This window comes from Primulina tabacum, chromosome 11, assembly GCF_025594145.1.
Source record: "Primulina tabacum isolate GXHZ01 chromosome 11, ASM2559414v2, whole genome shotgun sequence".
NCBI lineage: Eukaryota > Viridiplantae > Streptophyta > Magnoliopsida > Lamiales > Gesneriaceae > Primulina > Primulina tabacum.
In genome coordinates this window covers 1943477-1966978 of record NC_134560.1, presented here as the reverse complement: position 1 = coordinate 1966978, position 23502 = coordinate 1943477, and the positions used below count along the sequence as shown (strand labels likewise).

Below are 23502 nucleotides of genomic sequence, written 5' to 3'. Positions count from 1 at the left end.
AAAATATTAAAACTTTAATGCAAGTCATATGTAGCTTAGCGGATGTAATATTTGTTTCTCAAACATCAAGTTGCACGTAGGTCAATCTCTACTTTGATGTTTTTTCCCTTTATTTTTTATATTTATTTTTAATTCAATGTAATCCGAAATTATAAAAAAATATTATACAAATATACAAAACGTTCGTCGATATACCAGTATATATTATGTTGCATGGCCATACTCAGCGTCTCTTGATTCACTTCCTATCACTTAAACAATAATCTTTTTCATTTTTCTTTTCATATTTTCCCCAACATGAAGAAGCTAATGAGGAGATTATCGAAGGTTGCCGATTCCTCGAGCTCCTGTCTGCTACGGACTGAATCGAAGGAGGCGCCCCGCGCGGGATCGTGCCGGAGAAGTAACGGTGGCGTTCCGCAGGGGCATTTCCCGGTATACGTTGGCGATGAGATGGAGAGATTTGTGGTGAGTGCGGATTTGTTGAATCACCCCATCTTCGTGAAGCTGCTCGAAAATTCGGCGAAGGAGTACGGGTACGAGCAGCAAGGCGTGCTCCGGATCCCCTGCCACGTGTTCCTCTTCGAACGCGTGCTCGAGGCGCTCCGCATCGGCGGTGAGTCGTGCGATCTTCAGGAGCTGCTGGAATCGCTGTCAGATGATCAGTGGTAGTCCCTCTTTTGGCTTCTCCGTTGTAAATACTTTGTTGATGAACGAAGTGGAGAATTCAAGAGTTAAGATTAATGATTGAGGAATTTTTTTGCCTGATGAGTTGAATTTTTTACCATAGTACGTACGTTTCAGTCTCTTTCCATTTCCATGTATCTATCTATATGGTTTCACAAATTCAATGAAATCTCGTACGAAGTTGGTCGAATTTGCAGAATTGATTATTCGAACTGAACTAACCGGAGAACAATCGCAAGATCGCTGGTTGCCTCGGTGACCGAGCTCTCGACAGTTTTTTTTCATACTCCGTGATTTTCGGAATCAAAAGAATCTTTAGTTCTTTTCAGTTTTTTAAATTTTATTTCTTAAAAATATAATAGCAGTATGTTATCGTCTCATTCAAACAAGGGCGGAAGATGGTGGGGGCAAAGCTGGTTAATCGTAAACAAAAATTCATGTGAGACAATTTCACGAGTCGTATTTTATGAAATGGATCTCTTATTTGGGTCATCCATGAAAAATATTACTTTTTATGCTAAAAATATTACTTTTTTATCGTGAATATCGGTAAAGTTGATCTGTCTCACAAATAAATATTCGTGAGATCGTCTCACAAAAGACCTACTCGTAATTGTCCTCCAGATTTTTGTCCCCACTTTTAAAATACAGCCCAATATTTTAAAATTTAAGGTTGTTTGTTATTATTAATTTACAAATATGAATTAACCCATCATTAATTTTGATTAAAAAAATTGTCGAATCGTACAAGGAGAGAAACAATGAATCTTTTCGGTATGTGAACGAAGAGTACAATTCACATCAACTTAAAAATGTTCGAAGATATACTACTAAATTTATCATTAACAGCTATTTAAATTAAACGATCTCATGTTTACAAAATATCTAAAATTTGATATATATTGTGGCTAACAAATATCTTGAACTTTAGATTTTTTTTGCTAGAATAATCTAACTATGTTTGAATTTGAAGTCCATTTGAGAAATATTGTTGTCAATATCTAACATATACTTTAATTATGATATATATATCTTTTATATTAAATTTGATTTATTTAAATCTAGAATGCAATTGGCATGCAAACTATTCGTTTAATTCAAAAAAAAAAAAAAAAAAACTATTCGTTTAATTCAATGGAGTTCTATTTTGAAGATAATGAAAAATTGAATGATTTTATAATTTTTTTTTTGCATAAAAGAGATGATAAATTAGGAAGTAATCTAAATTATACATAAATGTATTTCAAAACAAAATTTTGTCCACGATATTAAAATTTTCTGGTTATGTCCATGCATTAGAAATAGGCAGAAACTTGTGTGAGATGGTATCACAGGTCGTATTTTGTGAGACCGATCTCTTATTTGGGTCATCCATGAAAAAATATTACTTTTTATGCTAAGAATATTATTTTTTATTGTGAATATATATCGATAGGGTTGATCTGTCTCACAGCTAAAGATTTGTGAGACCGTCTCACAAAAGACATACTCTTAGAAATATAATATGAAGTACAAAATGGTCAAGTTTATTTCCTTAAAATAAGACCAAACTGTACATCCCTAGAATTCCCAAAACAAAACTTATTAAAATTATTTTTTCAAGCGAAATCTAAAGATACAGACTAAAATTAAGTTATTTATGTCTCCATGAAAAGTTACTCCATATATCGGTTAGTGTTCTTATTCTCTATACCTAAAAAAATCAAAACAAATCTAGTAAAAGACAAAGTGCTGCTGCTATTCTTTAAGATGGAACAATGAAACTTGATTTTTTAAAATATAAATTTACGTATTTGGTTAGACCCCTCCGCTATATTATTTTGGTATATAAATAATCCAGAACATTTCAACTTTCGATTTTGAAATAAATTATTAGCTGACGGACGTTATGTAATCGTTATGGTTTAGCCTTTGATTGGGGTTTAAGCCAATAATTTAATATTCTAACAACTACTGTTTAACCTTAATCAAGCCTGATAACATCAAGATACATTCAATTTGTACTTTTGGTTAGGATTGGCCTACAAGAACATTTTTTTGCCTCGTTTCTGAACTTTTTCAATGTGAAGACCGAAAAGGGCTTCCGTTGATTCACACACTCGCACGTGTTTGTTATCGTATAAATTATGAGCAGATCTTTTGTGAGATGGTTTCAAAAATATATATTCGTGAGACGGTTCAACCACACCAATATTTCCAATAAAATTAATATTTTGATGACTCAAATAGAATATATGTCTAATAAAATTGATTGTGAGATCGTCTCACAAGAAGTTTTTGTGATAGATTATTCATTTCTTTATCGGAATATTCCCCAAAAATATTGGAAGAAGCCTGAGATTTTTTTTTTTGGGGTGTGTGTGAAAAGAAGCCTAAGGTATTCTGTGCTTTACAGTTAGTACGATTTGATTTGGTTTTTTTAAAAAGAGCTGCCAATATATCACGAGAACATGTGAATGGTTGATAACCTCACAGGTTTTGCTATTGTTTAGATACGCACATTGTATGTGTAAGGATGGGCTTCTATTGAGGGCTTGTGAATTTGGGTTATTTCCTGCATGTTATGGACTTGGACAACTTGGCCCATGTCTAGATGACGGTATGAAAGCATAAATTCTAGCTGCTTTACAAATTATATATGGCAACGTTTGGTTTCATATTAATATCTTGAAGAAATATTTTAAGAAAATATTTTGCTAGAAAATAAGGCAAATTTCACTTTGGATGTAAAATCATGTAAGAATAAAATGTTAAAATCCAAAGTTTACTCACAAAAAAAAAAATTAAAAAGAAATTCTTAAACCAAAAGACCCGTTAAATTTGACCTGGGCATGATTTTTCGTACTTAATTTGAGTGAGAATAAATAGTACTTAATTTGAGTGAGAACAAATAATTTATGGTCTATATAAATGGGAATTTTTTAAAAAAAACTCCGAATATGTCTTTCATTCGCTTACATTTTAGGCAAAAACTTGTGTGAGACGGTCTCACGGATCGTATTTTATGAGAACATATATATTAGTTGGGTCATCCATGAAAAATATTACTTTTTATGCTAAAAGTATTATTTTTTATTGTGAGTATCGGTAGGGTTGACTTGTTTCATAGATAAAGATTCATTAGACCGTATCACAAAAGATCTACTCTACATTTCATCATAGTTAGATGACAAAATTAAGTTTTTTTTTTTTAGTCACGATTCTAATTATTTAATTTCTCTGTGAACCGCGTTTGTCACTTATTCCAGGTCAAAGTCTACTCTTATTGGCTAAAGGAATAATCAAGAAGCGGTTATGTTGGTTATAGATGGCGAAAATTGTAAAATAACATTGGCCAACTATTTTTTTAAGAAAATGACATCTTCAAGTGTATTTCATTTGGTCATGCGGTCAGCATCTTGAAGTCAATTTTGTTTGAATTGGCAACCACGTCATCGAAGTGTGATATATCAAAGTGTTTGGAAAAAAAGAGCAGAGATACTGGTGAGCAATAAGGAGAATTCAAGAGAGCAACTACTTTGTATATCTGATAAGAGTTGCATGAGTGAATTCTGGAGAAACAATTGCTTTGTGTCTGATCGATAAACATATTGACAAGTGTTTCTCGTGAATGTAGATCGATTTAACCGAACCATATAAATCTCTTGTGTTGTTTCTTTTGTTTTGTTCAGTAACATTTCTTGAACCTGCTTGTCTTCTTTATTACATTTCATCCATCAGTGAGTGCTTGAATCACTAATACACTTCCGCACGTACGAATTCGGTAATCTCTGATCCCAATTATCCACACAATATCAAAATAAAACATATTATTATTTATGAGCAGGGACGGAGCCACCCCAACAGCTCAAGATTAAAAAAAAAAATCAATAATTATAGTATATATGTAATTTAGGTTGGGGTGGGCTCCAACTCAGGATTAAAAAAAAATTAATAATTATATTATATATGTAATTTTAACATACGTTAAAGTTTTGTCGGACCCATAAAATAATTATATTTAATAACTTAGCCTACTAAAATTATTTTCAACCTATTTAATCATAAGAAGAATCAAATTACTCTATAAACTGCAATTTTGGAAACAAATACTTGAAGCTGAAAAGGATTGTACGACGGGAGGCTTCGATTGAGTTAGCACAAGGTGAAATGATTGTTTTTTGCTACATAATTGGTTTATTCCATTTATTTTGCTAAAAGATTCAAAATATGGCTTGGTTGTGTTTGTAGTTATTTTTTAGCTTATGTATTTAAGAAGTCACAAAAAATTAGATTTTTGTTATGTATAGAGCTTGAGATTAACTTTTATATGATGTATATTTTTAGTTGTTTCTGAATTTTTTGTTTTTCTTTGAAGTAAAATCATGTTAAATTTATTCATACGAAGAAGTTAATATGTTATTCTTCAATTATTTGTTAAGTGACTGCGACATATTATTTTGAGTTAATTTGAGTTTTGAGACGATAATAAATTGTTTTACAAGGGTTTTAGTAAAGTGAAATGGTTATATTGTTGTCTTAATGTTATTAAATTCTCAATATGTGTTCATTCATCCTATTAGATGATTGAATATTATTAATTATCAAAGTTAGTTTTGATATTCATTTAAAATATTTGGTGATAGCTTCTGCACATTTCATTGGTAATGATCTTATCATCCTAGACATGTGCTGATAAAATTTGATTTGATTGAAATATTCATTTTAGAAATCAACAATTGACGAGTTTTATTCGATGAAAAACCACATGACACATCTTCAGTAGCTTATATCAAGTTCATGTCACTATTGTATATCGAATCATTTATTCCAATGTCAAAAAATTTACTGGCTACTTCCCTTTATTTATCTGTCACCACTCTATATCATATCGAATTATTTTAATGATCACACTATAAGTCATTCATACACAATCCTAGCTTTCAAAAGTAACAAATCACTAACGTAGCAAATTCTTACATGCTATATTATTTAGTTAATTTATTATATAGTCATAAGTATTTCACCAAGAAATAAATAAAAACAGATCATATTCTCGAACGCAATCTTCCATACCATATTTTCTCAAAAGATATTTTTCCTATTTGTATACATTTTTGAGATATTAAATGGCAATAGATATTTTTTTAATAAATGGCAATAGGTCGTTAGGTACAAAAATGAATGAGAGAATTTAATGCACTCATAAATATCATGAGAAAAATCATTGAGAATTTTTTTCCAAGAGCCAAAACTTAGGTAAAATATATTTTCCTATCATTTATTAATGTTTCCGTTGAAGCCATAACTAATGAGTTTGACAATTCCCTCCATCCTAGATCAGCTTTGAATTATTAGAGGTAAAAAAAGGAAAAAAGGAAAAGAAACATTTAAATAAGGTTATCCAGAGTTTTTTTTTTTTTTACGACGATGAAACCCACAATTGTTACTCTTCAGATAAACTTCCGATCACCCAAACATTTTGATTACATTTATTTTATTGAGAGCCAAATTATATACCAATATTTTATAGACAACAACAAACAAATTAATGTAATATTTTGATTTAAAAGCTATGATAATTTATACATTATTATCATTACACTTCAAATTATACTCAAATCCAAAAATCAAGAGTTGAAAAATGATCTTGTTCAGAAATCATTTTTTTAATTGTTGGTCTTTTTATTTATTTCTTTACAAAACGACATGTATTCAAACAATCATTGAAAAAAACAAACAAACAAACAAATGTTAAAAATCAAGAATGCTAGATTTCAAATTCATAGTAAAACAAAAGCCATTTTTCAAGAACTTCTCCTCACAATCACGGTGTAATGAAACCGAGAGTCACCCTTTCCTAGTGAATTACCGTTAAATAAAAATAAATAAACGTAGAATCAATCAAAATATAAAAAGTAATACGATTTCTTATTTTACACAATTATATATTATTATATATGTTTTTTTTTTATGCATAGAAGTTTGATTGGACTGACAAATTATTAAAGAGAATACAAAGTCTGCTGAATATTTACAGGTATAATAAAAAAGCAATAAATGTAATTTAAGATGGGTTTCATCTGAAACGGTAGGTGTCTAATTTAAATGGGGTGTATTTACATAAACCCAACATTAATATTATGGATGGAATTTATTGTAAGTTAGGTACATTATGAATGTGACGAGTAAATGCCTTTCATTTATAGTTTCAAGAGGCAACCAAATATATTTAATCCATCCCTTAGGTGCCCCTATTCTTTTCACTTGTATTTATTTCATCTCTTGCAAGCAGCAGAGCTCGATTAATGAATAATTTTTCAGAGTTCTGCACACTGAGATTTGAAAATTTTCAGGTTTATATCGAATAATAATAAATTTAAATTTTGTAAAATGATATAAGGTATTTTTTCGGTATAAAACGATATATACCAATACTATATCGAAATCTCGGTATACCACAATATTTCGGTATAATCGATAAACTAATTATATATACATACCGAGAATTGCGGTATACCATGGTATCAATATAAACTGGCTATCGTCTTAAGAGCAAGTAACATGAAATATTTCGATCATGAGATGCATGCAAACATGCCGTTCATTACATAGGGACGATTATTATACATATAATCCGTGGATATGCATCATGTATGTGTGTAATATATTTAAGTCAAAGTTTTGGATATGTCCAATGGCGGAGCCAGAAATATGGCTCTGCTCTTGCTGGAATTTTAAACTCTACAATCTTTTAATATTTTAAATTGATCTACTCCGACTAATATCATATTATTCCAAAATTATACAAAATTTATATATAAATTTTTAAAAAAATTGGGCCACCCGAACTATATATGAGTGTGGCTCCGCCCGTGGATATTTGAGTTATATAAGTCAGAGTTTCTCGGTTCATGCATAAAATAGATAGTGTGGAATGCCAGTGGACGGCAATACTTTTTTTTTTTTAGTTTTTTATTTTTGCCATTCATTTTTAATATTTTCATATATTTCATATTTTGTATATTTGCAAAAGAATCATTTCGTCTCTTTTAGATTTTTAAGTTTAGACTTTAGAGCATTGATTTCGAACTGCGTTCAAAATTTTGTGGTGGATCCAGGAAATGAATGGATATATATAATATCGAAGAATTGTAAGTCCTTTTTTTATTTTATGACAAAATTCAAAAATCCCTCATTCTTATTTTTATTTGGAAGATATTTGGATTTTGAATCAGAGATTTAATTTCGTCTCAAATTTAATACATTTATATCACACTGATTATATGCTAAAAATAAAAAATAAAAAAAAACGTTTTTTTTTTAATTTCTTTTAACTATTTGATTGGATCAATCTCCGCCAATTTGAAGCAAAATTCCACGCGGATGAAGTGAGGAAATTCCGTGACTACAATAAGCGGCGCACACGCTTATATCATGCAATTTATTTTTGAAAATGACTTGGCGACACCATTTCGGACCTTTAATTTGTTTCTTTAAAAATATCAAATACGACATCTTTGATTTTTTTCCCCATCATATTTAATAATTAAGGTAAAAAAATTTAATAACTTAAAAACTTCTCACATTATCTTTCTATTATCCTACTATCTTAAGTCTTAATTACCATTATCTCAATATCCTAATAACGACCAAAAAATTATAAATAAATTCAAATTTACAAGAATATATTTTAGTAAAAAACTTGTGTGAGACTGTCTCACGGGTCATTAATGAAAAATATTACTTTTTATACTAAAATATTATTTTTTATTGTGAATCTTGATAGGATTGACCGGTCTCACATATAAAGATCCGTGAACAAGAGACATACTCTTTATTTTATGCACATGCAACACATATACTCGGTATACTATTATATATACATAAATAAAAGAAATTCAATTATCCATTCTGTTGAGTATGTAGAGTAGATATGTCATACATTATTAATTGATGAAAATGTGTCATTTAAATTTGATTGCGACTCCTTATAGGCATAGGAGTTTGGACCAATAAATAAACAAGATAATTATTAAGTTCAACTATTTTTTTTTATATATATAAATAAAATTAGATTCTACGTTAATGTTTGAATTGAAATATGCGACTTTTCATTAAATGTGAATGCAATTAAATCATCATCCCACTTCATATAATTGCATGCGCTTAACACAGTCAACCGAAGCTTTGCCATTAATGTTTAACTTCATAGTTATTGCATTTTAAGTTTGACTCGATTTAGTCTCATAATTAGTTAATAAAACAGTTGTCCTAAAGTTTAGCCTTTTTTTCTTTTCTTTTTTCCCCCCAATAAATTTATTAGCAATACCCTCCTTCAATTCCATGTCATACTTTATTATATATTATATATATAAATGTGGAGGTTGTCTGGAAATCTTGATCCAAATCCAACTCCCACTAAATGCTTGCAGGGAAGTTAATATCCCCAACTTCAAAATAAATTAGGTGTTGGTATTTATTCAAAATAGGTAGGAGGCAAGAAATAATTATCATTTATTATTTGTTAGGTAAAGAAATGAAATGCAATATGGCGAAGGCAGTGCATATATATTAATATTACCTCATGAATCGAAGTTACGACTTTCACAAAATTAAATTTTTTTTTTTAAAAAATCCATTTTCCACCCCCTCACTTCATTTAAAGCACAAAATCTACTGCTTCAACCATACCATACCACCTCACGGTATTTGTAACTTGTTAAAAAATTGGATTGGACGTGTGAATAGGGAATACGAAATTTTGTATATATTTTAGTCATGGTTTGATCAATACTACCACATGATAAACATATATATATATATATATATATGTATATGTTTATACATAGGAGATTTACGAAGTCTAGAGAGAAAATTCCATTCAGGTTGAGATCTTTAACAATGGGAAGGGGAAAAGGTTGCAACAAGATGGCGAGAAAAGAGAACCGCGATGCTTAAACTTTTATCACATAGCATTTGAATAATACCTACACCCAATATATATATATATATACACGAATTCTTTAGCTACATATGCCTAATTTTACGGATCTTTACAAAAAATGAGAAACCATTTACGGGTTTCTTCACAATCATTTCAAATGGAGATGTTAAGGTCGATACGAGGTTTCTTGGCTGGGGACACGGGCAACGGCACATAACTGTTGCATCGGGGGCAGAAGGGGTTGCTTTTCGAGATCAGCACATAGAGCAAACAATTGGGGCACCCTGCAGCGAACGAGCCTGATGACTTCTCCTCTTGATGATGATGATGATCAAGATCACTGTCTTTGATCGAGGACGAAGAATTCGAGCGTGTTGAAGATGTTTTGGACATTGATATTGAACGTTTCTTGATGGATTCTTTCTCCGCCCTCTCGAGTGCAGACTTTACTTTGTCCAGAGTGCATACGCTTTGATAGTTCGAGGATGACGGCGACCCAGACAGCGAGGAAACTAGCTTTAGGTCCAAGGTCGAGTCGTCGAAAAGGTTTAAGGTCTGTTTCGACATTGGAGGGAAATTGAGGTCTTCATAGTTTGTGAAATTTTCATCCGTTTTCGGCTTCGTTTCTGAGGTCGAAGAGGGTGAGTTTGACGGATTGCTTCTCTGAAGATACACCTTTCCTGACTGCAGTAAAAAATTTAACCATCACTACTCGAATTTCATCTACATTTCAAGAAAATTTAATAAACTCAGACTATCCTTGATTTCAATTGAAAAATATAACTCAAGAGCAACGGACGTGTATATTCAAATTCAGTTCATGAAATGGCAATAATCTTTATGCTATTATCAACATCTATTCACAGATTTTGAAACTTCCATAAAGTTAAATCGTTGGGCTATCTCCGTAATTAAAACATATTCGAGAATCATTGAAACCAATCATATCATATAATGTAATAACATGAAATAAAACAAACGATGACAACTTCCTTTCCAGTCTCCAGAGAACCTTGTATCACATTAAATCCAATCAACGCGTATTTCAATCAACTCATGAATGCCAATTTATATATGAAATGAAATCGTAAAAACAGAAACCTGACATAACAGAGCTTGAAAAATTAAGAAAATGCTTCTTTTCTACGTGACATAACAAAGCTTGGCTTCTTCCATGCCCTGAACGAACAGAGGAGAACAAAAACAAACAGAGAATCGTAAACCCAATAAAGAAATCAAGATTTTGTTGGGCAAAAGATTGTACCTTTAAATCAAGGCGCTTTTCCCAGCCACAAGGCACCTGCAAGTCGAGGTCGAGTTCTTTGGATTCAAGGGTACAACCCCCACCAAGAAAGTCCCTCGTGATCGGGGACGTTGATTTCCCGGTTGGCCCCGACTCCTTCGTATTACCACCACCGTTGATCATTCTGAGCAAAGAGCTGACTTCGGCTGCCATCACACCAAAGAAAACTTTATCTTCTCCTTCACAGCAATCAAACCAAAATCAAAGATAGAAACGGAAGAGCAAGGGTTGAAATCGAATCCTGTTATATATAAATATAAAAGAAGAAGGGAGGAAGTCGAAGATGAAAACAACTACCATATGAAAACAATAATAATTTTAGCAATAATGAAGAATTTAATGAAATCTTGTTTTATATAGAAATAACAGGAAATTTCTTTTAAATGGCATTAACTATTATTATTAAATAATAATAATTTGAGATTTCGTGAAGTGAGAAAGAAGGCGGGGCCGTCAGTAATGGTGGCATTAAATGCAAAAGGACAGCTGTGAATTAATGCCACACATAACACAAAGCTCTTTTGGCTTCCTTATATAACCCCATTAATGAATGGTAATGGCTGCTTTTAATTTTTTCTTTCTTCTTTTTTTCTTTAGACAATCAAGAAAGCAAGCATTCATCGCCTTTTGTTTTCTGCATTAACGTCCAATGAAAATTCGTGGAGATTGGGACGTCTCTTTGGCTTATCTAGTTTATTTTTCTCGTATGAATATTTTATGCATTTTCGGAGACGAAATTTCCAATCTCATTCAAGCATATGGAGGAAAAATCTTGGGTGAGAAAACGATTTGGTAATGGCGGACTAGTCGCAAATGAGATTGAAATTAAGGGGTATAACTAACCCTTCGCGTCCATTTTAAACTATTTTGATTGGATTTTTATTGATGGGGTTTTGACTTTTTTCAGCTAATTTTATTTGAATATGAATTTTCAACGTAGAGAGAGCCACTCCAACATCCTATTCATTATTATTTTAGCTTTAATTTTATTGTATCTAAAGCAACACATTTTTTTTTATTTTAATAATCTCTAGAGTCAATTTTGTAAAACATGTATTTTATTTGATTTATTTATGCAAATAAATATTTATTTTGTACAAAAAAATTCTTGTGATACAATTTCATTAATCAATTTTGTGAGTTAAATATTCTATTTTCTATTTAGATAATCCATGAAAAAAATAATACTTTTTATTGTAAATATGAGCAGAGTTGGTGCATCTCACGAATAAAGATCAGTGATATCGTTTCACAAGATAATTACTCTACTTTTTATACAAAAGTATTACTTGTTATTAAAAATATAGACATAATTATCTTATCTCACAAATAAAAATACGTTATACGATCTCACTATATAACTATACAAATGTTATACAAATTTGTTGTTTACAAGTTAAAGGCTACTTGAAAGTCATTATGCTGAGATCGGGATTTGGCCTAAGTGATCTCACCCACTTTCACGTTGTTAGTGGCTGAAGTTCGAGCCCTCCTCACCCCATGGTTTATGAAAAAAAAAGTCATTATGCTATTTGGATTTTTTTTTTTTAAATATAAATTGTGAGTGAAATGGGAAAGTCGATTATGCAGGTCTCTGGATGTTTCCAGATCAGCTCCCTCGTATGCTCGAGTTATGGGGTGTCCTAGGGTTGCGTCCAGAAAATCGGAGGTCTTAGATTATCTTTTAGAAGAAAATCTTACATAATTTTTTTTATTAAATATAAAAATGTTAATTAAATAGACATAATTATCATCAATATCCAATACACTATATAAATTTATTAAATTATAAAAATTACATATATAAACTAGAAAATTAATTCCATCGGCCTAATCTCATGGCTCAAATATGAATCTGCATATAATACAAACAGAATAAGAATCATAAAAATATAAAAAAACAATAAATAATTGATTGTTGTCACAAAACAAATCAACAAAATAAATACAAATCATAATTTAAATACCCACGATTTCAAAATTTCAATAAAAAAATGAGAGCTCCACGGTCCACAAGGATTTTAAATGAAAAAACCCCCAAAAAAATAAAAAAAAAATGGATGTGTATTAAATTTATTAAAAATAAGTAATAATTTGCAGCTCTTGGACACAAGCATATATTTCACCAAGATTATTATATTTCGCACCATGATGGTCATCGGTCATGTATCGGATATGTATTTTTTTAGTAATTGTATTTGACATTTTTTTTATGGTTATTACAAGCACACTTGTAAGAAATAAGGATAAATCGAATAATCATTTTTTTTTAATAAATGCAAAATATACGAAGAATAAACGAATCACGCTTCAATCGATCAAACTTTGAGTACAATAATTTCGTTGATCTCGACTCGTTAAAGTTGGCTTCATTGAACATGCAATCAAGGTAACATGGGTTGGCATTCAATTTTTTCCCCAAATTTTAATGTAAAGTATTAGGCTTAATGAGTCATGGGGGAGTTAATGCACATAATCACTCATTAATTGGGGCATACAAGTTTCTGGTCAACTTCATTGAAAATTTGGCTTTGACAAATTGTAAAGTAGGATAAAGTCTAAATTTCTATTTATTAATTGAATATAACAAAAGGAGAAGCTTTTTCTATTTTCACACCAAAAGGTGAATGAGGCAAATAAAGGAACACAGCATGGTGAGGTATGGAGCACTTGGCTAATTAATTAGGTTTCACGATAATTTTTGTGAAACGATGTCATGAATCAATTTTGTAAGACAAATATCTTATTTGGACAACTCATAAAAAATATTCATTTTTATGTAAAAAATATTATTTATTACTATAAATAAGAACAAACTTAATCCGTCTCATAAAAAACTTATTATATTCTTTTTCTCTTCATCTGTGCTTTTTTATTTCAAAATGTTTGAGTAGGTATTAAATTTAGGCTAAAGGTGGTTTTTTTTTAAAAAAAAAAATCAAAATATGATCATATCAATATTTTAAGATATTTAATTTACGTCAGCATATCACCTTGTTCAAACTCATTTCAAGGAACACAAAACGAATAATTAAGTTGTTCATATTATAATTCGTCGAAGCTTAGTTAGATATACCAACATTCGATTCCTCTATTTCTATCTATCTAAGATGATAAAGATGGACTTACCGAACTTCTGATCAGGGGTGGAGACACATGCTTGTTTTCTCGGGTTTTAGTCCGAGTGGCCCAATTTTTTTTTAAAAAAATTATATATGTAAATTTTGTATAATTTTGGAATAATATGATATTAACTCGGGTAGATCAATTTAAAATATTAAAAACTCTAGAGTTTAAAATTTCAGCCCAGACAGAAACATATTTATGACTCCGTCACGGCTCCTGATACAATATATGATTTACTTTGGCTTCAACTTGGTCGTTTCATATTAAAATATCTACTCGAAAAAGGAAGAGGATGTAATTTTGACAGATATTAGATTATAATAAAGTATGTTTTTTTTTTAGTTACGGAGGATTTGTTACCTTTAGTTTTATAATTTAATATCTCAGACCAAACTCGACATCGTATGATTTACAAGTTATCGACCAATAAAGTATCATTTCGAGACTTACAAAACAGTTGATAATTTTAATTCTTCGTACGTCAGTTTTGTATATTAAAAGTGTTAATTTTAAATAATTACCGGTCGTACTTATAGTATTTTTATTTATATTTTCCTGCTAATTACGTTTTTTTAGGGGCAACGAGTTAATGGCTTCCACTTGTCTCTTTTAAATTATTAACATGTGACAAGCAATTTTGTTTTAAATATTTTTATTCCTGAAATAGCATTTAATACATATGGTGATGGTTTCAAATTAACACGCAAATTTTATTATTCTAACATATATTTTTTCTTAGTTTATTACATACTTTTCATATAAATAATATCTTCGTTTACTCAGTACATGACACGTGTATTGAATAATAAATTATATTTGTCCATCTGAACATTTTATTTGAATGAACTACTATAATTTATAAGTTAAAACACGATAACATTTCCTATACCAGTGACGTGGAGAAAACTTTTTTTCTCGAGGGACAAGGGACATTAAATGTGGAAGTGACTGCCAAAAAGACTTGTCATAAATTTTGAATGCGACATTCATTGTCATCCAACATCTTGCCAATATGATGACGCGAGTCTTAGGTCATCCCTCCGCTTCACACACCGCACGCCAGCAAGTGGCAAAGTATTTATACTGAACGATTGTGCTGTTCAATAAATAAAATTTTAATTTTTCTTATCAATAGTTTTTCGAGCGAGTTTATTACGAATGATATGATTTATTTGGTTAGTATAGTTACAAGAGCACCCGTATTAATGGGTGATTAAAAAATATGGGGTCCACATACCACATACACATTACATTAACATCTTCATTCTTTCACATTCATTTTAACATTAATACTCATTATTTATAGGTCCCGCTGTTCCATCATTTATCACTATTCTTATTTTACATTAAATATATATAATTTCAATTTATTTACACAATTTAAATGATTATTATTTAAAATAAATAATATTATTAATTTTAAATATATTTATTGAGTAAAATAATTTTATCTTGTATTACGAACGTCATTTATTTAAAATTAATCGAATAATTGAAAAGTACAATAATCGAAAATTACAATAATTGAAAAGTACAATAATCGAAAATTACAATAAATAAAAATTACATATTCCATCTCCCCCTAATCTGTTCACATAGATGTTCGTGGATGATAAGTTGCTCCTCTGTCATTTGTGAAGTGTCTTTCGAAAGGATTGCGTATTCCTTTAGTTGAACTTTGGCTAAGGCAGCTTTCGCTTTCATCTCCTCAACTTCGAGTTGTTTTTGTTTCATTTCAACTTCAACCTTTTTTGCGCTTGTATACTCAGTAAATTTTGCAAACATATTGTCCAAATTTATTGTCATACCTTCAATATCAGATTTCATTTTCCCTTTCTCTTTGCTGCCTTATGACCCATTGGACGATTTTCTTCTTCATTTAAATCTACATGTAGACTTGCATCTTGGTTAGATGAGGTGTTGCTTGCCCCTGACTCCGAGGTCCTCGCCTTCTTTGTGCTAACAAGGTGATCGACGGACTATGGAGTAAACATTGACGGTCTTTTACGATTCTCCACACATGCTCGAGATTAAATGCAATGCCGTTATTTTCCTCACGATATTTTTCATACGCAAACCGCAATATATCCTCATCACTGTGGCCGCTACGATACGCACTATATACACTATTGTAATTTGCATTGAAGCGATATACCTTTTTTTGTATGGTATTGTGCCAGTGCGATTGCATGACACTTGCAATTTTACTGGGTGTACCTGGAGTACGATTTTCATTGCAGTAGCTTGCAACACGTCCCCAAAAAGCATCCGCCTTCTGATCGTTGCCGACAATTGGATCATCGCTGATAGTGACAAATGATCTCGCTAAAACCTCGTCTTCAACTTTACTCCATGTTGACCGCTTTCTCCTACCAGCAGCGCCAGAATCCGCCTTATCCAAATTTGGAAGTTCGATTGGGGATTCACGGTTATATTCCAACGGCTACTTTAAACCAATACATTAAATAACATTAAATAAGGAAACAACGTTTAGCGACGGTTTGTGAAAATCCGTCGCAAAAACGACGGTTTTTTAAAAACCGTCGCTAAATGTCCAATTTTTTTTAAAAAATAACCGGACAGAGGGGCGTTCATAAAATATAAAATATAATTAAAATAAATCAAAACACGTGGGGCCCGTGTGTCAGCAAATCAGCAAGCACCAAACGTTCATCTTGATGTACACATCCAGGACATTTGGTTGTTATGTAAGGATTTTTATTTGCATGCTTAGAACTTTCATGACTTTTTTTTTATGATAAACTCTTGGTCTTAGATGCGCCAAGAGAACATCTACGACTTGAACCGACCATGTTTGATGAAATTGGATCGCTTCAGAAATTTCCAACAATAGTCTTGAAATATCTTGAACCAAATCCAGAACCATATCAACATCATGCAAGATTAAGAAGAAAACAATGAATCAAAGTATAAAGTAACAATATATAAGATTTACCATGTTCAATGGTAAATGATCTACATCCACGGGAGAATTTTGCCAACTCTTTATTCACAACAAATTTACAAGGGAAGAATATAAAATACACTCAGAGCTTATTCCCTCTGATTCTAACATTAATTTACTCTTCTTTCTATCTTCCTTCCTTCTTGATACGTGTTTTTCTCTGTGTTTTTCTCCCTCTTTTTGGGTTCTTGAGTAGTTTTTATTCTCTTGTATATTATGTTTCTAGACTCTCCCTTTATATATGTGCTCCGGTCCATCCAGTTACTTGTTGACTCAAGCTAACTGCATAACAATTTATTCCCACCCGCACGTACCGCAAATGAACTTTACCCTTGCTTCCGGTTGTCATGATCACCCAACCAACAAGTCTCACATTTATCTTGTTATGTCTAGTAGTTAAGCCAACATTGAGACACACTTCTCAACAATAACCATAATACTTTTTAAATTTTAGAGCACACAACACGTGCACTGTCATATATATACATATATATGTGTGTGTGAGTATATCTTTTTTGAGACGGTCTCAAGAATTGACTCATAAGACAGTCTCAGAAAATTTGTCTTCGTGTGTGTGTAAACCAATCTAGAAGAATTATAGGCCAAATAAAAAGCCACTCAACATCAAAAACGTCATCAAATAGCGAAGATCCAGAGTTTCTTTTATTCAATATTTTGTACCAACAAATATTCAATATGATTCCATAACATCAATCAGCGCTGACAAAACTTTTATTGTTAGCTATCCTCTGGCTCAAGTTGAAAAAAACAAACAAATAAAAATACTGTTCAAGTATAGAAATTTTAGAATTAAATTTGGTCATGGGAGAGCCATGACTACCCTAGTCTAATCGGGACAAAAGTGCAGGTTTGTGTAGTATACTCTATGGACTCCAGCCCCCAGCATATACAATATGATCATGATCTTGTCTTAGAGCAACCACTTCCTTAAATTATGCGCGTCTAACGAAATATAATGATATTTCAATATAAAATTCATTATTCCCATTTCTTGTTCAATGAAGTATAACATAAGTATAAAATCGCCTTCATCGATACAGACAATATCTTGAGTTGCAGTGTTATTTATTATATTTACAGTGGATTTCGAATGGCAACGATGATGAAGATATAGGCATTCACTATAAAACACAAATAATAAAAGGACTTCTCATGTTACAGTTGTAGCTCTGGGAATTTTGGCCAACTTCTATCCCCGTGACAAAAACTAATGTAATAATACTACAAAGTTTAGAATCACAATTCATAAAGATTATTATTATCTAGGAAAGTAAACCCTAGTGATAGAGAACGGACAGAAGAATTAATTATCGATGGAAACATTTATTGCTAAAACCAAACATCAGCTTCTGTTTGCACATATATTACTAACAGCTTCCACCATTAACATATACGTGTGCGTGTGCGTGTGCGTGTGCGTGTGCGTAATTATGTATGTTTGTGTTACTTTGAATAAATGATCTAAAGATACGGGTTTGTAGGTCAAGTCGTGTCGCATACATATTTTTAGCCATATGGCTTGATCAATATTAATACTACATTACTCAATATATGTGTATATATATTAATACTGCATGATAAATATTATAGCACATCTAGAAGATTTACGAACTCGAGTGAGAAAATTCCATTCAAGTAAGGAATAAGGATAATTAACAATGGGTAGAAAAATGTTATAATAAGATAGTCAAATTTACTCTTATACTATTCTTCCAAGATAATTAATAATTAAGATGCAAAAAATAAATTGTTTACTAGCTGGGGAGGGTATTATGCCCTGCTTGGGCGCGCTGCCCTCGGCCCTGGTGCGCTGGTGCACGTCTTGGCTGCCTTCCGAGGTCATTTCGCGCTCAAATGTTTTGTTGCTCAATATGTCTTAATGAAATACTCCATTGAACTCCTTCAATCGTTCGAATGAGTTTGATTACTTCATCTTTAATTAATTATCATCAAGCTTGTACAATCGATACAACACACATGTCTGTATCTACTCTCAAGATTTAGCACATCATGTTCGATCAAATTCATATCATACTCTCATTCTTCAAAAAGATTTGTCCTCAAATCTTCGCTCTATGCACAAAAATGAAGCAAGTTAATATTAAAAAGAATTATATTATCAACATGCTGACCTTTCAACTCTAGTCTGTAGGCACTGCATTAGTTGAACCAAATTGTTCGAGCAAAACAAATCAAATCGAAGACCATTATGTCAACATTCTATGAATACAAACAAGCTATCTACGAATTTATAATAAAGTTTTTATCAAGGAAAAAAGATAGGAGATCTATTGGTTAAAACTTTCAGTTAGTGTCCAAGAAATTTGAATTGACCATTACTATATTCGGCAACACGATAAGGACATGTGACAAGATCTGCATAATTATCGGCTACCCAGTACATCTGCGAGTACTATATATATTTATTAACATTTGGGACTGACACAAATAAATAAGGAATGCATCAAGACTGAAGACTTTCTCTCGCTACTACTAATGGTTTTTCAATCTCCATCAAGCATTCAAATTACACAGCATCTCTCAAAAGATTCATCTTTAAGTTATTTTTGCACACACACTAAGTTTTTCATTAGATCGATTAAATATCAATATTGTGAACTTCTTATTTTCTCACTATTTTTAATATTTTTGGAATAAACCATATGAATAGATGATTTAAGTTGTAATTGTTAAACCATCACCATATTTTATCTATAATCTTTATAAGGGACTTTTATTTATAAATAAATGAGTATTTTCATCTACCGATTTGGAGTAATGGCTTGCAACACAGGGGTTTGTATTAAATAAAATATATATAGAAACGTGGAGATTATTGTTTAACAAGATCGCGTGGCCTAATGGATAAGGCGCTCGCCTCCGGAGCGGGAGATTGTGGGTTCGAGTCCCATCGCGATCGTTTTTTTTATCCTTTGGTTCTTTGTACTAACGCTGATATGGGCTTGTATACAGCCCAAAGGTTTTTAAAGCCCAACAACTTTCCTGTCAATATCTTCTCTTGTCTTTCCGACCGGTCCGTCATTCCAATGGGGAGATCCATGTGTGCTGTTGCTGCTCCTCTGCACTCCACGACTCAATTTCCTTTTTTGAGACCCAATTCTTCCCCCCGCCGATCATTTTTCCCCTATCAAACACGTGTGAGCAACACCATCAGAGCCAGAGCTGTGGCGGAGTGGCACGAGTACGAGGAAGCTGTCAAGAAAAAAGACCTTGCTCGTGCCCTCCGTTTCCTCAGAGATGTACCTGTTGAACTTGACGATGCTTCGATTCCCCCCAGAAGTGCTAGGCAGTTGGATTTTCGGGAAATGGAAAGGGATTGGGAGGTTCTGGACACGTGCTTGAATGCTGATGACATGAAGCTTGTTGGCACTGCCTATGCTTTTCTCAAGGACCGGGGATTCTTGCCCAATTTCGGAAAATATCGTAATATTGGTAAAGTTTTTATATTCCCGTTTCTTGAATTGGATTTCCTGGTTAGCATAATTCGCTTTAGATGTTATCGGGTTTCGGTCTGCCGATGCTTCCAGCTTAGATTGCTTTTCCGTTTTGCGTGATGCCTATGGCTGTTTTTGATACTGTTTGCGTGTGTGGGACTATTTATACATACTATGTTTTGAGGGACATTTTTATCAAAACATGAAATGATTTTTGTAAAATCTGAATTCTTTTGTTCTGGCGTAATCATCGTGAACCTATCACTTAAATCCCCCCAGAGGGGGATAAGGCTAAGCGGTAAAATAATCTGAAATAAATATAAACCCTTGTCGTAATCATTTATATCCCATTGCTTGAACAAACGTTCATTATTTTATGTGCAGTTTTAGAGTGCCCAAGAGATGTTACGCCGACCATATTGAAATCTTCTACTGGTTTAGAAGGTAATAGATTCATCACCAAACTGTTTCCTTTATCGAACTGATAATACTGTGTTAATATTTTGAACTCTGTATCAGATAAATGTAACGCTATCTGATCAATGAGCCAGTTCTGATTACTGTGAAATATGAATCGAAGTAATGAAGATTTGATACTGCTTTTGGGTAACAGTGTTCTTCATTCCGAGTCTTGACCCATTTTACTTGCTTTGCTTTTGTATTTTCAGTGTTAAAACTTTCTCCTAAAAAGTGGGGAGTTTCAGGAATTTCTAGCTTTCTTTTGATTGCTCTACTGTCCGGAACATCTATTCTGCTAAATCAAGGAATAGATATCAGACCAAACCTTGCAGCAGTATTGGGATTGACCTTGCTAGATGCTATTTTTCTGGGTGGTTCTTGCTTAGCTCAGATCTCAAGCTATTGGCCTCCGTATAAGCGGCGCATCTTAGTTCATGAAGCCGGTCACCTTCTTGTGGGTTAGCCTTTTTTGCATTTATATCGCGTATAGTATTGCGATACTATATTTTGTTTTATGTTTTTGATGATCTTTGAGTAGCTCTTTTGTTGGGTAAACTTTTTATTCATGGCCGGCATGCGATGCATTTATACTGAAATTGAAGTTATTTTGCATGAGATGTTTAAATGTTTTTGTTACTAGCCTAATGATCCATAATATTGAAGTATTTACATGGAATTGTGGCATTATTTTGACGATATGATTATTGTCTGTCAATTTTCAGCATACCTGATGGGTTGTCCAATTCGTGGTGTGATTTTAGACCCAATTGTTGCTATGCAGATGGGCATTCAGGGTCAGGTAAATGAGCATGTTTTTCAGTCATCTTTCCGCTTCCCAGTTTCAATCTGATAAATAGCCAATAGATTATTTCTTATAGCATCATACTTGTACAATTATGATTTTATTTTCTGTGTAATCTATATTAATCGTTAAAGTTATAGGCAGGAACTCAGTTTTGGGATGAGAAACTTCAAAATGAGCTTGCTGAGGGCCGTGTCAGCGGTACCGCCTTTGACAGGTTGGTGGTGTTCAAATGTAGTCTTATTTGTGCATTTGTAAATAACTGTCGAATTTTCTTGGTACTTATTTGCAATTATATTTGGTTATGTATGATATTAGTAGATCTTACCATTTCAGAGTGATAAAAGTTAATCTTCGGTTGTTGTTTGCTGCATTGTGAACATGATCAGATATTGCATGGTTCTGTTTGCCGGAATTGCAGCAGAAGCTCTTGTGTACGGAGAGGCTGAGGGTGGTGAAAATGATGAAAATCTATTCAGGAGCATCAGCGTTCTTCTTGAACCCCCACTTTCCGTTGTGCAGGTCTTCCTTTGTTTTATGCTCCCTGAATTCAAAATAGTTTATAGACAATGTATAGCAGCATGGAACTTACATGTTAGACATTTTGCACGACAGATGTCGAATCAAGCTCGTTGGTCTGTGCTGCAATCTTACAATCTTCTGAAATGGCAAAAACATGCACATAGGGCGGCGATCAAAGCTCTGGAGAATGGAGCCAGTCTGAGTGTAGTTATAAGAAGAATTGAAGAGGCGATGCCTTCCAAGAAATGAACTGCCATTTTCTAGCATTTGTAAAGATTTTAGTCCAGATGATGCAGGTACTCAGGGCTCAATCAGGCCCCTGATAATGTCGCAGAAATATCTTGTACCTACCACACAAAGCAAAATCAGTGGACGCTCTTAAAATTGATTTCATTTACCCTTCAATATAGAATGGGTTTTATACCAGATAATTTTTTTACAGCAAAAGATTAATTGAAGCTGGGAATGCAATGCTGTCACTGGTGCTTGAGTTAATGGGAGATATATTGATCATTAATCTCAATTGAAAGCAAAGCGTTGATTTCGGCTGGCAAATGAAAGCTTCAAACAAAACTGGGACGACTTGTCTAGACGTGGCATTTGTTTGAGATGGTAATCCCTTCTGGGATCTCTGAGTCCTGTTGAATAGCTTTATATATATTGTATAGACGTGCGGCTTTTTGTTGGAAGTGAATACGTGTTCGATTAAGAAAAAATGGAGTTGGTGGCAAACAATTTAACACAAGGTTAATTGGCATTGTATTGCTTTGTTTTGAATTAAGTCGATTTTTTAAAATGTAAAATCACAATCATCTACATTAAAAATATTTGTATTTTGTGGTAGTGCATAATTATTGTTTAGATAATACATGCTTTTTTCAAAAAAAAAAAGTAAAAGAAAAAGAAAAAGATGCTATCGTATTAAACCATTTTATACTTTGTTGGATTATATGTCAACTTTTATATGCATAACTTTATTTGAAATAAGGATAATATGAGCATTTCAAATGTTAGAAACATATCGGTTGTATTAGGGTCACAATCTTTAATTCTTTATAATATAGAATAAATAAAATAGATAGTATAAACTACAATTTTAAAATTATTTAAAATGTAAAATAATATTATACAAGCCAAAATGTAAAAATTATTTAAATGTAAAATTTAACTCATGCTAAGATGTCCTCGATCCTCGCAATCAAATAAAATATAAACTTGTCTCCAAAAAATGTTCGA

The 23502-nt window shown here is 32.2% G+C and overlaps 4 protein-coding genes and 1 non-coding gene across 6 annotated transcripts; 3 read left to right on the top strand and 2 right to left on the bottom strand.

The window, feature by feature from the left end:
- Positions 1–250: 250 nt before the first annotated feature.
- LOC142519126 (auxin-responsive protein SAUR71) lies at positions 251–777 on the top strand. The gene has a single exon (XM_075622058.1). The coding sequence runs from the start codon at positions 298–300 to the stop codon at positions 670–672; it is 375 nt and encodes a 124-aa protein (XP_075478173.1). The 5' UTR covers positions 251–297; the 3' UTR covers positions 673–777.
- An 8803-nt stretch (positions 778–9580) lies between these two features.
- LOC142519332 (uncharacterized) lies at positions 9581–11417 on the bottom strand. The gene is made up of 2 exons (XM_075622316.1): positions 10878–11417; positions 9581–10297 (listed from the first exon to the last, which is right to left on the bottom strand). Exons 1-2 carry the CDS (start codon positions 11067–11069, stop codon positions 9767–9769), a joined length of 723 nt encoding a protein of 240 aa, XP_075478431.1. The 5' UTR covers positions 11070–11417; the 3' UTR covers positions 9581–9766.
- A 4510-nt stretch (positions 11418–15927) lies between these two features.
- LOC142518430 (glutathione S-transferase T3-like) lies at positions 15928–18412 on the bottom strand. The gene is made up of 2 exons (XM_075621216.1): positions 18401–18412; positions 15928–16485 (listed from the first exon to the last, which is right to left on the bottom strand). The coding sequence occupies exons 1-2, from the start codon at positions 18410–18412 to the stop codon at positions 15928–15930; spliced, it is 570 nt and encodes a 189-aa protein (XP_075477331.1).
- Positions 18413–19875: 1463 nt separating this feature from the next.
- TRNAR-CCG (transfer RNA arginine (anticodon CCG)) lies at positions 19876–19948 on the top strand. The gene has a single exon. It is a non-coding gene; the product is annotated as a tRNA-Arg (tRNA).
- A 102-nt stretch (positions 19949–20050) lies between these two features.
- Positions 20051–23109, top strand: LOC142519122 (uncharacterized). Of its 2 annotated transcripts, XM_075622053.1 has the most exons (8): positions 20051–20481; positions 20868–20927; positions 21152–21400; positions 21665–21741; positions 21885–21961; positions 22134–22266; positions 22360–22562; positions 22709–23109. In XM_075622053.1, the coding sequence occupies exons 1-7, from the start codon at positions 20076–20078 to the stop codon at positions 22513–22515; spliced, it is 1158 nt and encodes a 385-aa protein (XP_075478168.1). In that variant the 5' UTR covers positions 20051–20075; the 3' UTR covers positions 22516–22562; positions 22709–23109. The 2 variants fall into 2 exon arrangements, with proteins under 2 accessions (XP_075478168.1, XP_075478167.1); XM_075622052.1 differs by having other exon boundaries at positions 22360–23109.
- Positions 23110–23502: the final 393 nt, after the last annotated feature.

Coding starts and splice junctions, on each gene's coding strand:
- LOC142519126 (XM_075622058.1), top strand. CDS start 298: ATGAAGAAGCTAATGAGGAGATTATCGAAGGTTGCCGATTCCTCGAGC.
- LOC142519122 (XM_075622053.1), top strand. CDS start 20,076: ATGGGGAGATCCATGTGTGCTGTTGCTGCTCCTCTGCACTCCACGACT. Junction 21,401..21,664: donor AGCCGGTCACCTTCTTGTGG/GTTAGCCTTTTT, acceptor GTCAATTTTCAG/CATACCTGATGGGTTGTCCA. Junction 21,742..21,884: donor AGATGGGCATTCAGGGTCAG/GTAAATGAGCAT, acceptor TTAAAGTTATAG/GCAGGAACTCAGTTTTGGGA.
- LOC142519332 (XM_075622316.1), bottom strand. CDS start 11,069: ATGGCAGCCGAAGTCAGCTCTTTGCTCAGAATGATCAACGGTGGTGGT. Junction 10,298..10,877: donor AAAAGCGCCTTGATTTAAAG/GTACAATCTTTT, acceptor TTTTTACTGCAG/TCAGGAAAGGTGTATCTTCA.